This window comes from Amphiura filiformis, chromosome 18 (assembly GCF_039555335.1).
Source record: "Amphiura filiformis chromosome 18, Afil_fr2py, whole genome shotgun sequence".
Classification (NCBI taxonomy): Eukaryota; Metazoa; Echinodermata; class Ophiuroidea; order Amphilepidida; family Amphiuridae; genus Amphiura; species Amphiura filiformis.
The window spans coordinates 4,184,241-4,200,160 of record NC_092645.1 but is presented as its reverse complement, the minus strand read 5'-3'; the positions used below and the strand labels follow the sequence as shown (position 1 = coordinate 4,200,160).

Below are 15,920 nucleotides of genomic sequence, written 5' to 3'. Positions count from 1 at the left end.
TTTCATATTTCTAGATACCACTTGAGCCCTAAATGGACATAATCGGGACAAAATTCCTATAGATTTAGCTCTGATACAGGGTGAGTAAAACAATGCAATATATAGAGCAAAGAATCGATATTTATGAAAAACCAAGTTGAATTTAACCATTATTGAATGTTTCTATAAATGCCACACTCAATAGTCACCTTCTGTGAAAAATGAAGTGACTCGCTCAGCGTTTGAAATAAGGCGCGTTCATGAAATTTGTGTGAATGACCCCCCCACACACACAGCGAGATAAAAAGTATCAAAGTCATTTTGGGGGTCGTCCGGGGTCAAATCGCCAATAAATTATTGCAGGTTCATGAAATTTGTATGAATGACCCCAAAGCACGACAAAAAAAAAGTATCAGGGTCATTCGGGGTCAATTTGGTGCGAGAACCCCAAAGCGAGACAAAAAAACCCAGGCCATTTCGAGGTTATTTGTGGTAAAATGGCCATAGATTGTTGCAAGATGGGGATACATTAGTCATGTCCCTTGTAAAGGTCAGTCGGTGAAAGCTGAAAATTCCTCACTTATGTGTAATTTGATAACTTTGAAGTGGCATGTATTCATCCAAAGCTACCATAATCATTCTAATATCAAATATATACAAAAAACAAAGCAAAAACAAACACCCGATACAATGATGTATCCTTGGATTCTGTTTAAAAATGATTTGATGGAAATATTGTGCAAAAGAAGACGAAACACTTGACTAAAATGATCTATCCTTGGATTGTTTTGTTAAAAGCTGTTAGGCCAAGTAAAATCAAAGACGAGCCCAAGGATAGCAACCTGGGGAACTTTGGAGGTGACGCGTATGTAGGGCTGTTAAGACCCCTTTTTCAGCATCGCTGTCACCCAAAGACCCCATATTTTTTTACGAACACATGCTCTGTCACCCGAAGACCCCTTATTTTTCCATTTGATCTGTCACCCAAAGACCCTTACAGGTTCAATTTGAACAGCAACTTTCATTTATCACTGATTGTGTTACTTATTTTGAAAAAACAAAGAAATTTGAAGCCATTTAGAACTAGAAATTCGATTTTCGAGGTTTCTGTGGCGCTGTTTCTGTTCTCACCCAAAGATTCCATTTAGAAAAAAGGTCATGTTCTCACCCAATGACCCCATATTTTTTACATTTTGCTCTCACCGAATGCCAAAAATCACGCTCTCACCCAATGACCCCATATTTTTTACATTTTGCTCTCACCGAATGCCCCTGGGTGCGAAAGTGCCAGCCCTACACATATATCCAATTTCAAATTGAAGTGCCCCCCCGGGATAGCAATCATATGTTTTCCATTAAACATACGTTATTTAATCTAGTCCCATTCTATTTCCAGTTAATGTTTAAGTTCTAACGAATGTTCGATGACGTAAAATGGATAATATCCCAGCAAACACAAAAACGTTTTAAAAACGTTTTTAATAAGTTATATTTTGGCTTTTGGTTTAGGTAAAAACGTTTTAATAACATTAAAATGTCTGGTTATATAAAGGTCATGATAACGTTTTAATACGTTTTGTTTGAAAACACGCTACAACAATATTTTTAAATGTTTTCAAAAAATGTTATTGTAAACTATTTTTGCAAACATATTTGCCAAATATTGTGTCAATACTTAAATAACATTATGTTAAAATATTTGAATCCAGGAAACACAGAAATGTTCTTAAAATGTTTTTTTCTAAACCTTTTAATAACATTTAAATGTCGGGTTATATAAAGGTCATGAAAACGTTTTTAAAACGTTATTGAAAATATTTTGGGCAAACATTTTTCGCAAAATATTTTTTCAACCCCAAAATAACATTCTGTTTAGAATGTTTTGTATAAAATTTTCAAGAATGTTTTTGAAATGTTATTAAAACGTTTTTATACCCTTTATATAACCCGACATTTAAACGTTTTCTGTAAAACATTTTTGTTTGCTGAGCAGTAGATTATCAACAAATGTTTTTTAAGGTTATGAAAACGTTTTATACTCTCAATATACCCTTTATATAACCCGACATTTAAACGTTTTGTGACAACCTTTTATAACCTTTTGCGAATGATGTCGAAAACGTTATGTGTTTGCTGGGATGTTACGTATAATATCTGGTAGAAATATATTACCGACCATGATGGGGGGGGGGGCACCGAATCTGATTGGGGGGCACAAGCCGTTTTCGGTAATTTTCAGATCGATTGACGGGGGGGCACGTGCCCTGTACCCCTATGACGCTACGCCACTGGTTTACCCCCGGGGCGGGGTTTACAACAGTTGTCCGTCGTGACTGTAAATATTGAAAATTTACTTAGATACAGAATATACATATATCGAAATTTTGATATCATTTTTAAAATTTTAATTTAAGACAGGATAAAGTGTACTTTTTTCCTACTTGCCTGAAATTATCAAACCCGTAGCTTACTTTTAAGACGAAAAAGAAACATTTACTGTTGAAGGGTGGGGTTCCCTATCAACGTGCATGGGTTCATATAATATAATACTCAGGCAATGATGAAAGCCGACACAAGATATATTTGTTAATGTCTTTTAATGAAGAAACCATTCTTGTTAGTAGAGAGGCTCATTGGTATGAGTGTGTTCAGTGCTGAGATCAGAGATCGACTGCCCACTAGATCTTCTAGGTAGCCCCAACTCCCTGGGCGTTTCCAAACTAAGTTACTAAATAATAATTATTATTCTCTCATTAATATGATAAGAGGCCACTTAAGATGACTGTTGGTAAACAAATTATCATGATCACTGAGACTATTTCTATGGGTCTTTTGGGAGGTCTGACTACCTCTTTGCTCATATCATGAGGAATCACGACTGGTTATTTAGACTGATCACAAGTTAGTGGCCTTCTTAGTTTGTCCACCCAGAATGTTGGTGCTACCTGGCAAGCTTATCAATTATTCATGACTCTTAATCTGTTTATGATTTGGGTCTTCAATAGTACCATGATTCCTAAAACAATGGAATCATGATACCAATTAATAGTCAGCCCATTTCTGGTCTCTTACAGGGTTCCCCCTGCACGTAAAAGATCCTCCGGATCGTCAAATAAAGTATGGATGTAATACATACACTCGTTATGACACATAAGAGTAAGAGACCAAAATAGGAGCAAAATATTTGAAATACATTACCACATTCTGTATGACTCAGTCATTAAGATTTTACGAACTCATTAATAATCAGTGATAATTGAAAGGTTTCACGCTTTATAATTGTCTGAAATTATCAAGCATGTAGCTTATTTTTAAGACGGATAAAGCAGTATGCAGACTTTTTATTGTACGTAAAATATTGTATGTAATAACATATCTACGTTATTTAATCTATTGCCATTCTATTTCCAGTAATGTTTAAGTTCCAACGAATGTTTGATGACGTAAAATCGATAATATATTTCTGCTAGATATTATATGTAACATATTATCGATTTTTCGTCATCAAACATTCGTTAGAACTTAAACATTACTGGAAATAATGTAGAATGGCAATAGATTAAATAACGTAGATATGTTACATACAATAGTGTACGTCTAATACTCGGAGTCTGTGGAGCGCTGAAGAAACGATTGGTTTTTTTTTTGAAAAGTTGATACCACATTTTGTGTGACTTCTTCACTTAGTCAACGATTTTATGAATTCATTTATTGAAAAGCCTTCACGCTTTATCTGTTTATTGAATGGCGATTTCACGGTGTGTTGCCACCGACGAATAATAACTTATAATAATGTTCTGCCTGAACAGAAACTGAAAAGGACCATATCTGAGATTTCAATCATTCCGGGGATCTTGCAGCCTCCAGATTCTTACAACTAAATACGATTGAACTCGTAGTCCGTGGACGCGGCCTGTAGGCCTATATCGGTAAGCTGGACTTGAAGCTATAAGTAAAGTAAGCATATATAACTACCCAGCAAACATAAAAACGTTTTTAAAACGTTTTAAATAAGTTATATTTTGGCTTTTGGTTTAGGTAAAACATTTTAATAACATTAAAATGTCGGGTTATATAAAGGTCATGATAACGTTTTAAAACGTTTTGTATGAAAACACACTACAACAATATTTTTAAATGTTTTCAAAAATGTTATTGTAAACTTTTTTGCAAACATTTTTGCCAAATATTGTGTCAATACTTAAATAACATTATGTTAAAATATTTGAACCCAGCAAACACAGAAATGTTCTTAAAATGTTTTTTCAAAACCTTTTAATAACATTTAAATGTCGGGTTATATAAAGGTCATGAAAACGTTTTTAAAACGTTATTGAAAATATTTTGGGCAAACATTTTCGCAAAATATTTTTTCAACTCAAAAATAACATTCTGTTTAGAATGTTTTGTATCAAGTTTTCAAGAATGTTTTAGGAATGTTATTAAAACGTTTTTATACCCTTTTTATAACCCGACATTTAAACATTTTCTGTAAAACATTTTTGTTTGCTGAGCAGTAGATTATCAAAAATGTTTTTAAGGTTATGAAAACGTTTTATACTCTTAATATACCCTTTATATAACCCGACATTTAAACGTTTTCTGACAACCTTTTATAACCTTTTGCGAATGATGTCGAAAACGTTTTGTGTTTGCTGGGTATAAAGCTTACTACTTTTTACTACATGAATAAAGTTTAGTTATATATATCCATTTATCATTCATGTTCAGTGTTTAAATTCAGAGCATAACTGAATACCTTAAAGGGGAATTGACACATCTGTCAACAGGAGTAACATTTTACTGCCTGTTAATAGATGTACTTAATTATGGTATGATTTTTTGGCACAGATGTTGTGGGCACCGTTTCTAAATTTTATTATTACGCGCTACAGGAAAACGTTAGGAACATGTTCAAATATGCTTGTTGCCCTCGCATTTTATGATTAACTTGACGTGGTTCATTATGTATGTTAAGAAATGAGGTACATTCTAGCGGTACCTCCTTTCTTATCACAAAATTATTAAATAACGCACCGCTTGTCTTGAAATTCCAGTGTAGTGTAGTGTGAAATGAAGGTTGCGTCCCGGGTTGCGTTCAGATATTATATTTCCGTGGCTACTTCCAGGCGAGCGTTTGTGTTGTTAACTTTGGCAACTTTATGCTTTACCTTTGGTCTTATCCCTCATACAAATCATTCTTTGTAAAAGTGTTGTTGTCTGTTCGATATATATACCATCAAAAAAGTACGAATATACATTCTGTGGTGTTAAAACAATAATAGGTTACAGGTTATGGTGTCATTGCCATAAATTATGATTAATGAACCCAAATAAATCAAACATCAAATGAGAATAGTCGAGCTTCTATTAATTAAAAAGGGCTAAAATACAGGGGGGGGGGGACCAGATACAAGCTGACACCATTACAAAATATCCAGCATTTTACAAATGAAAATAACATAAACACGCCCTGGAAACACACTAGCGCATAATATCATAATCATGCTGTATAATACTGTACAAATTTTCAACGGAAACTAATGAAGAAAAATTTTCATTTTACCTTGCAAATATTTTCGATAATGATCTGTTATCATCCTCATCAGGCAGTTGTGACTGGCTGATTGTCTTCTTCACACCTGGGTGGTTTAGGTGTTTCTAAAAGAAGACTTTCGTAAATCTTCGGAAGATCTCGGCCCCTGTCTCTATTTAACTTGACTTGTGGTTCTTTCTTAATTGCTATGGACCCCTTGATCTTTTTGTTCAGAGTCTTGTTCTCCGCAGGGTGCTATAAAGATGTTTAAACACAGTCTTGATGTTATATGTTCCGAATAGGCAATTGAGTTTCTCAGACACGTCTTTCACATTATGGTAGGAGAGCGAGAGGTTGATACGATCTAGGTCGAGCAGCAGATGTGGGATTGCTGTTTACTTTCGGTTTGAATTCAGCATACCCGAATTAATCAAAATAATTTGGTTGCCAGCTTTTACGCGAACTTGCCGCTAGATGCTTAAATAATCACATATTTCCAAAAATAGAACCAGTCTACCGTTGGTCAGCGTTGATATTGAATACATTTCAATCCTATCACATCAATTCAAGCACACGCCCTTTTTGAAATACTGGTTACCCGCCACTTATAATACTGTTTCATGAAGAATATTTAATTAGGTTTTGATCAAATGTGTGATTGCGCTCAAAATGCTTATCACATGTGTCTATGGCAGAGGATGATTTAAGGAAGCCCCATCATGCACTGTAAAAGTGTTATCACCAGAGTTTCAACTGCCACTTTACTTTTCAAATCCCATTGAACTCTGTGCAAAAGATGTTGTTTTAGAATTGCCCGTGTGTCATTATTACTTGGTCGATTTCAGATCTAAAGTGATGTATGCATGAAGGACAATTCACACCTTCTGTAGATAACATAAAATGTGAAATCGACCAACTTTTTGAAGGTGTTTTTATTGTAAATATATCTGTCCAAATTCAAATTTAACCATGCACGTGTGTATGCAGTGGGCGGGCAGTGGGCGGGCAGTGGTGTCATGTTCACTCACACAGCTGTGCTAACCGCAAGACTTGCTGGGAAGTGCTTAAATCATCCTCTGTGTCTATGGAAAGCCGGACAGTTTTCTGGCTTACTAAAATGTAGTAACATCCTGCTCAAAATCCAGACATTACAATTTTCTTGGGTATCACTCCAAGTCGTTTGAGGGTTGATTTCATTGTTACATTTTTTTAAAGGGGGATCCAGTTGACCAGGCAAACTTTCAAGGACAACCCAATTAAGTAGGCTTAAAATATAATCAAGTCAATGTTCACCTCTATTCGCTACTTGCACGGTTCCGCCATTATGCACTATGTGCGGGAGAGCCTCGAACTGGCAGCATACATGAATGGGAATTGAACTAGTCATAACGTTCTGTGTAAGGTTACATAATTCTTCCTTTCATGTATGCTGCCAGTTCGAGGCTCTCCCGCACATAGTGCATAATGGCGGAACCGTGCAAGTAGCGAATACCACCAAACTTTGTACAGCTCCCAACTTAATGTGTTTTCCCGATATTTATAGTGGCCTTTAAGTTTGTTTGTTGTAAAGCTACTACATGTAGATGATCGAGTATGATTGACTCCTCCACTGTTATCTCAGTAGCTCAATTACATTTGGAATAACTATTAGGAATAACTATTATAGCATATTGTGAAACGGGAAATTTTGAAAAAAACACTTTACGCCACTGTACATGTACATGTTGCGACCGACGAATTATGCAAAACATAAGAATTTCCAGTCAAAAAACCAGAACCAGACTTTTATGATGTAAAAATTTGTTCGTGATATTTTTTCTTCTTAGTTATACAGGTAGGACAAATCATCAGCCAACTGGTTAACTGCCTATATTGACTAGGGCTCTTCCCGAGGTTCTGTTTGTTTTGCTGTGGCACTCCATCTATCTGGATACATGAAATTAGTGCGTAAGTGCAGCATCCTTTATTCAAAGTGATTTTCCTGCGGCTTCTTGTAATCTGATCTCACTCAAATAATATTATGTATGGAGCTCTACGGTGTTTGACAGCTAGCATTTCCCTATAACGGGATTTAATTTCCCCAAAACAGGATTTAATTTCCCTAAAGTAAGATTTAATTTCCCCAAAACAGAATTTAGTTTCCCCTAAACAGGATTTAATTTCCCCAAAGTAAGATTCAATTTCCCCTCTGTTGGGGAAATAAAATCATAGTTTGGGGAAATGATAGTTGTCGAACATCGTAAAGCTCTTGTATTCCGCAACGGCGGAAGAGGGAGGACTCATCCCACTGAATTTGTCCATGGGGGATGTCTCTAAAAATCATTTTAAGACAAATAAAGCAACATTGAAAACAAACACTCGTATTATATAAGCTGAACTAAGCTTTTGTTTAGTAGGACCACTAGTTTCCCCTGGTAAACTAGTTTTTAATGTCGGACTAAACGTCTATCTAGTAATAATAGAGAGATTGCGATTTTCCAAACGTAGACGTAGGACGTACGTTTTTACGTACGTTAACACGTACGTTTTTACGTAGCTATGTATTGCAGTGAGGCCACATACTTTACCAACGCTCGTGTTGTGGCGCTATGTCCTATAGTCAGTCATCTGGTGATTTGTTTTGCATGAAATCAGCCCGGGGTAGTCGGTGGGGTCAGGGATCAATAAAGGGATCTTAATCCTCTCTACGTCATACATATATTCGCCCAGTCTCATTTCCCTAATATTAAATTTAAAAAAAAAGGAATTTCAGTTCGGCACAGGTGGGCCTCGAACCCACGCCGCTCCTACATACAGAATACAGAAGTCCAGCGCACCATACTGCAGTTACTGTCCGTTTTCCTATACACAATACACAGTGCTCTCACCATTGACGCGTGAACTCTACAAATGATGTACGTTGGAAGAATGGGCACAAGCCTAGTTAACATCACTGTGTGAAAAATAACCAGCCAATATTTTAGCTATTCTCCAAACTTCTAGCAAATATATTTCTCTAACATGACCTAAAATTACAGCTAGGTTAGATGTTCAGAAATAGTCGCACTTTTGTAAAATATGAGTGAGGGCAAGGCATAGCTAGCCAACTCCCCGTGTTAATTGAATGGAGATTTGACCAAAAATATTAGTATCGGACCGCTCACTTCTGAAGGATGCCACTAAAAAAGGGTATAAGCTACATTTTAACTATTCTAAATAGGTTCTAGAAAATATAGTTTTGTAACATGTCCCTAATTTTTAGCTAATTTAGATGTTTGGAGAGGGTCGCACTTTTGTGTTTTAGGAAGGATATGTAAACGACAGATAACACCAAAAATATGAAGAAATTATTTCCAAACCGTGTTAAGTCAACAATCATTATGTTGCTCATTTTGAAGAATGCTGGTTAACAAAAGCAGGTCTTTGTCTCATTTCGTGAACAAAAGTACACATACCATTGTTTCCTTTCGTTTCCTTTATAATCGGTTACCCAACTGAAGCTATAATACCAGCTTTATTGTGATGTCGCACATTGAAAACAGACACTTGTGCACAACCAGAGAAGATATGATTTAATCAGTTGAGCTGCTTCAATGAGTGTTATCTTGGTTTAATAGCTTTTAATGGGGTTTAAGTCCTGCAAAGGTCGAAATGAATTCTACTGTAGACATGACTGCATCATGCTAATCCACTGGACCACGTGACAGTCGGTAGCCATATTGAATTTTAAACATATAGGCTATAGGCAACTCCAACATTGATCGGGTATAGACCACTTGACATGTGACGTCATTGCCCGGCAGTATGCGCGCGAATTATGACAATTTCCATTGTTCTTTACCCTGCAGTGTGCGTACGCATCGTAGTTTGCTCAGGGCACGTGCATTTCAAATCGCCCACCATATTTCATATAGTACAAGAAAGCCATTGAACAGTGAAGCGCTTTGTTTGAGCAAATCGACAGACGAGTCCCTCGCCTTTGTTGATAAACAATGATTTCATATTAGCATAATGACAGTCCCTCATTTCAATTATTTAGTTTTGGTTTCTCTTTTGTTCAGAAACCAAAAATCAAGGGATTAAAAAGTGGAGATGAACTGGTCTGCACTATTGTGCTGGGAGGACACAAGAGGGTATATATAATCAAAAGTATAATGGCCTATAACCATACGTATATAATAGCCTATTGTGCTAACATTTTCATTATCGATATCTATCAACGCGTTCGACTTTTGATGCTCTCTGCCGTATGTGGCACACTTCCATGACACCATAAAATTACACCCGAGTTCCGAGATTCGTTTGATAAGTTATGCATAGACATCGTTGAGACATAAAGGATGGATATATACGAGGCCTAGGCCTACATGTAGAAATCATGTGCATATATTGAGGGGTGGGGGGGGGGGTGTTTTGTTTATTTGTATGAAATATACACGATGCATGATGATGTAGATGATTTGATTATGAATTAGATTATTCCCCGGAAAGCACAACCCATACCTTTGTTCCCCCGCCACCTATATATAACCTCCTCCCTCCCCCTCCCCACACTCGATATCGACTCTTCCCTATTATTCCACTCCACTCTTGAGCCCCCCTCTCCCCCTCCTTCCCTTCCCACTTCCAATGCCCTCTCCAGAGGGAGGTTTCTCTTTCTCCCTTCCCCTTACCCCCCCCCCACACACATACAGACCCTCTTTCCCTGACGATCTCTTCAGTCTCTCTCTTCTCCAATAAATAAATTGAATAAAAGTCAATTTAAACCCGCTTTCTATGATATTGATCTTCCGTCATGCGACATGCACATAAATAGGTTTGTGTATAATAGTGTCTATATCACTCAAGTCAGGTGTCTATTCATGGAAGAACTCTTTCTTCCATGGTCTATTGTAATGTCTGTGGAAATATTTCGATGGTCTATTTATTTTCACAGTGAAATAAGCTAAGGCTGATTCGTAGTCTCTAGTCAATGCTTTCAAACTAAATCAATGCTTTCAAATGTAGACTGCTTTGTTCGACTTCTCTGCTCGTGAATATTGCACTGCGAAATTTGAATATTTCTTTTGTATACTTAGATCAGGTAACTCGAAAATCGTGTAATATTATTCGTCACACCACTTATAAGAAACTGAAACCAAAACCGAAACTACCTGTCACAAATGTTTAGTTTTAAACAAAAGGTAGAAACAATGAGTTCGATATCTTGTGATTCAAGTGGTTAGGCAGGACAATAGGAAACCACGTGACCAAAACCAAAACCAAAACTAAAACTCAATATTTGAAATGAGGCAGTGCTCATCAGTTAATAGCCACTTGGTGAATAGATGGGCATTATCAGCTATCAAAGAGATGTCTTATGCAGCTGCCAATCACGATAGAGGCTTGAAAACATTTTGTTATAAACCCAAAAGTGATATAAGGACAAAACTGTGCATGTTCAGATGTTGGTACTTGATTGTTTGGATTCTTATATGTTAAACATCCCTTGTAGTAGTATTTTTTATGTGTAATGTATATTGTTTATAAATTATACAGCTTTTCAATTTTGGGCATTAATGCTCTGTTGCACTGTTTTCATCAACCTATTTTATCGTAGTGCATTTCTTATGTGTGTGAGCCGAAATGTCGTGGTAGATTGCAATCATGCTTTTGTTGAACTGCACTCCGCCATAACTACGGTGAAGGACACCGGTTCAAATCCATTGTTTGGAGCCAATCGATAAAAGAATGCAGGGCCTCTATAAGTTCAGAAGTGACGTAATAATCGCAATAGACGAATACAATGTTTGAATAGATCGCCCAACCATGCCAACACAAACAGATTGCACTAATCACCTGTGTATGTCTGCAAACATAGATTGAATACAATACAGCTCTTTTCAAAAATACTAATCTTATAGGTGCAAGTGAACATCCTTTCTTTGACATCTATGGTTCAATGCATAGGTACCGCGTGAACGTTGTAGTACAGGGCGATATAATAAAAAATTGTATTCATCTATTGCTTTGGTAGTTAATCCGATTAATTATGTCACTTCTGCGGTGAATAAACTCAGCTTTAATTCACAATGACTCATTTACATAGGCTTTGGCAAAAGCTCGTGTTCATTAGCTCGAGATACTCTAGCTAAAATACAGGTTTACATTTACTATCTTACATTATCTTGCTGTATTTCAGCTAGAGCGCCAGACAAATAAATAAATAAATAAATAAATAACCGATCAGGAATTGTGCATATTTGAACGTGTTCCTAATGTTCCTAAAATATCTGAGCCAAAATTTCCTTGCCATCCCCCCCCCAACTTTCGACCTGCAACAAAAATGCTTGCCCCCTCCTTTTGATCTGCCAACCAATCTTTGCCCCCCACCCCCTATAATACTTCACCACCTCGGGGATACATAAAGTTATTGCACCACCCCTCAGCTGTACAAAAAACACATGATATTTTGACTATAACATTTGTAGAGAAACACTCGTTCTCTACGTTTCCTTTACCAGACTCGAGGTAAAATCAGCCTATTTCCACGTGGAACCATGGTGGAACGTACGTTTTAATGCTACGTTGAGTCCAAAATGTCAAATCGCAATGTAATTTTTTATACGCAAAGTATCACACACATTTCAATAGACAATCTCTGCGTATGAATATTGCGTTTAAATTTAGTCCATTTTTAACACATCGCTGTACCTTTATTATAATGATTTGTTACAAACAAAAAGGATCATAATAATAATTAGAGTTTCCTTCGTATGTTCATTATGTTTGACTGTCTTTAACATATTGTGAAATGGACAAATTTTGTGCATTTTCAACGATGTATCTACGTCGATTTCGCACGTGGAATATCTTCAAAATAGCTAAATACGTGACCTCGCTTCGATACAGGAGAGTGGTTTTGAATAGATCAACGTACGTCCGATGTCTACGTTTGGAAATCGCAATCTCTCTAATGCTTGGCTAGTACAGCATGCAGTGATGAGGGAAATTGTTAGTACGGACATGCCGAACTATGCCAAATTATGGTACTTATACTTTAGGACATTTTAGCACCGATTCTAGCCCGTTAGAAATGGTCGAAGAAATGGAAAGGTATGTTTTATTGACATTTTCCCCAAGCTTGTTTTAGAATAACTTACAAACCGTTAGAATTCGAAATGAGATTGTAAATCAGAACACAAATGTCATGATCATGGACCGTGAATTTATGCATGCATGGTTGAGGCCGCCATGGCTGCCGAATTCATGGGAACCATCATCATGCCGTGTGTAGTAGAAAACAGGGCTCGTAAAACGGGGCCAAATCTGTTTTTCAAACTCTAACCATGCTAAAACGGTTTGTAAGTTATTAGAAAAATACAAGGTTGGGAAAAAAGGTCAATAAAACGTACCTTTCCATATCTTCGACTACTTCTACCGGGCTAGAATTGGGCTAGTTCCACAGACTAGTTCAGTCAGCTGAACTAGTCAAACATCATTAGTACAGAAGTGTTCTATTAAACAGATTAGTCGTAGATGACATCGTGTTTGATAGTAGAGCCCATTAGTAGAACACCCCAATATATTAGTTGAGCCCCTTTATTATATTAGTAGGTCAAGGTTGAACTATATAGTATATTTGATAGTTAAGACGCTAGTGTATCCTGCTGTACTGATATATAGTTTAGTCCAGTCCAGCCGTATTAGTTATAGCTTAGTCGTACTTGAAATTAACTAACTATTCTTTGGTAGGGCACCCCAAGTTTGGGTCAAAATACTTTACAATTGGTGCGGGCAGAAGCGCGCAAATGTCCCAGTAAAACTTCATGTAATATTTAATACTTTGCTCATTGCAAAATAAATCATACTGGATATTAAGAATGTAAAATAATATACTTCATATTCAGGATGGAGAATCTACCGCCCTTTGTCACGCAGCTGCTGTATAGTCCAGCCTTAGCATCAACTCATGTACTTTATCAACAGCCACCTCAACAACAACAACAACAACAACAACAACAACAACAACAACAACAACAACAACAACAACAACAACAACAACAACAACAACCTGAGCAACAGCAGCAGCCACCTCAGCAACAACAGCAGCCACCTCAGCAACAGCAGCAGCTACCTGAGCAACAACATCCACCAAATCAACAAAAGCCACCTCAGCAACCACCTCAGCAGCCACCTCAGCAACAACAGCAGCCACATCAGCAACAGCAGACACCTCATCAACAACAGCCACCCCAGCAACAGCAGCCACCTCAACAACAGCAGCCACCTCAGCAGGCACTTCAGGAACAGCAGCCACCTCAGCAACAGCAGCCGCAGCCTCAGCAGCAATCTCAGCAACAGCAGCATTGGCCTCAGCAGCAATCCACGCAGTCTCAGAAAAATGGTAATACATAATATTAATTTATCTTAATCTGATTTCACTCCACCGCTCTGATTTTAGCATGTTAAATACTTACCCTAACAATAAAAATTATACCGTACAATTGCAATTTTGCTTTTTAGACAAAAATAAAAGAGATCATGGAAACAATGTTTTATGTATTAGAATTAGTAAAACCTGGCTAACAGAAAAAAATAAAAGGGGTCCTGGCGTAAATGTAATAAGCAGTAGAATCAGTAATATATTGGCTAACAAAAAACCTAACTTGGTTTCTTTCTTACAATACTAGGCAAAATGAAATGGCGCTTTCTTTAGTGTCAAGTCTAAACATTACCCTCACCCCCAATATCTCCCCTTGCCCCACCAATCAATGTTGGGTACTACTGAGCGCACATGAACAAAATGTCAGGATTCAATATTGGTCGGAGGGAACGGGGGCTCATTTGCAATACCGTGCTTATTTTGTTCCAACCCTTTTGTCCAGGGTTGTAGTTCAGGTTCAAACGTAATGCCCAATTGTACTTAAGAGCCAGTCTTCCTTATTATGTACACAACTGTGATACAAACACATCTCTAAAAATCATATATCATAATAAAACCAACAACTGCCATGTACAATATGAGCGTGCACAGCGCCCTCGTTCGGCTGGAAAAATTCTTGAAATTTCAACCTCTCTGAGCTTAAGGGCTGGGGTATGAACGTTTGGACAGTATTTATTTTGGGACATCAGAGCACATCAGACATATCGAATTGCATTCTGAATACGAAGAATGTCATTCTGATATCAAATAATTTTGATTTTTGAAATTCGCAATTTAATACACATTTTATGGCAAATCATTAAAATTGATATTTTTGATATTTAACAGTACTTGAAGTAAACTTTATAAATCTGATGATTTATACTTAAAGTGTATGTAGGTGGGATGAAAAGCCGACGATCAATTGAAAATTTTTACCTTTCGTAAAGAAGAGATGGATTTATTCAAAAAACACCAAAAAAAATTAGGTCTTTTTTCCGTAAAAGGTTTTAAATCCATCAGTCCTTAGTAAGTTTCATTTTCCAGCAAAACGTTTGTTTTTTTAGATTTTGATGGCGCACATAAACTGGCCTCAAAAAGAAACTTATAATTTTCCACAAGGTCATATCTTAAAATCCTCTCCATAAAAATGAACAAAAATTGCACACAGGATTACTTCAATGCTCTACTCTAAACACTGGTCCGTACCCAAACAGTTGTCCAACTGACACAACAGCTAAATGCACTGATATGGAACACCTTCCTGGACCACATTCACAGCCCAACATATTTCTTTTGCTGGGTTCCAATTATTTGCCTGTACATGAACAAAAATTACAAACAGGATTACTTCGATACTCTACTCTAAACACATGTCAGTAACCAAGCAGTTGTCCAACTGACACAACAGTAAAATGCACTGACATGGAACAGCTTCCGGGACCACATTCACAGGCGAATAATTGGAACCCAGCAAAAGAAATCTGTTGGGCTATGAATGTGGTCCAGGAAGGTGTTCCATGTCAGTGCATTTTGCTGTTGTGTCAGTTGGACAACTGCTTGGTTACTGTCATGCGTTTAAGTAGAGTATTGAAGTAATCCTGTGTGTAATTTTGTTCATTTTATAGACAGGATTTTAAGATATGACCTTGTGAAAAATTATAAGTTTATTTTTGAGGCCAGTTTAGTTAATGGTACTTGCCCATCAATTTCATTCAGGGGCGTGTTTGAAAAACGGCACAGCGCATTAGTAAAAAGAATAAAAAATACTAAAATTTTTACCAGGGTTCGAACCACTACCAACTGCACTATGAATGCTAAAGATGCCTACTGTGCCACGGTTAACATTCGGCGATTTTCAAAGATATAGGCCTACATATCAACACGTTTCTAGTGTATTGAAAATCAGATTTTGGTAGGAATACAGTCTTAGAAAGACATATGACTCTACTTGTCTGTTTGTTTTTCATTTAATACAAATTAATTTTGATGAATTGAACTGGTACGACACTTAGGACTCGT

The 15,920-nt window shown here is 36.9% G+C and overlaps 1 protein-coding gene across 1 annotated transcript; it reads left to right on the top strand.

Moving 5' to 3' along the window:
• The first annotated feature begins 7,346 nt into the window (after window positions 1-7,346).
• LOC140139350 (uncharacterized) lies at window positions 7,347-13,969 on the top strand. Its single transcript, XM_072161128.1, has 2 exons — window positions 7,347-7,462; window positions 13,384-13,969. Exon 2 carries the CDS (start codon window positions 13,385-13,387, stop codon window positions 13,889-13,891), a length of 507 nt encoding a protein of 168 aa, XP_072017229.1. The 5' UTR covers window positions 7,347-7,462; window position 13,384; the 3' UTR covers window positions 13,892-13,969.
• The last annotated feature ends 1,951 nt before the right edge of the window (window positions 13,970-15,920 follow it).

Bases quoted from the DNA above. Each gene is read 5' to 3' on its own strand.
- LOC140139350 (XM_072161128.1), top strand. From the start codon at position 13,385: ATGGAGAATCTACCGCCCTTTGTCACGCAGCTGCTGTATAGTCCAGCC.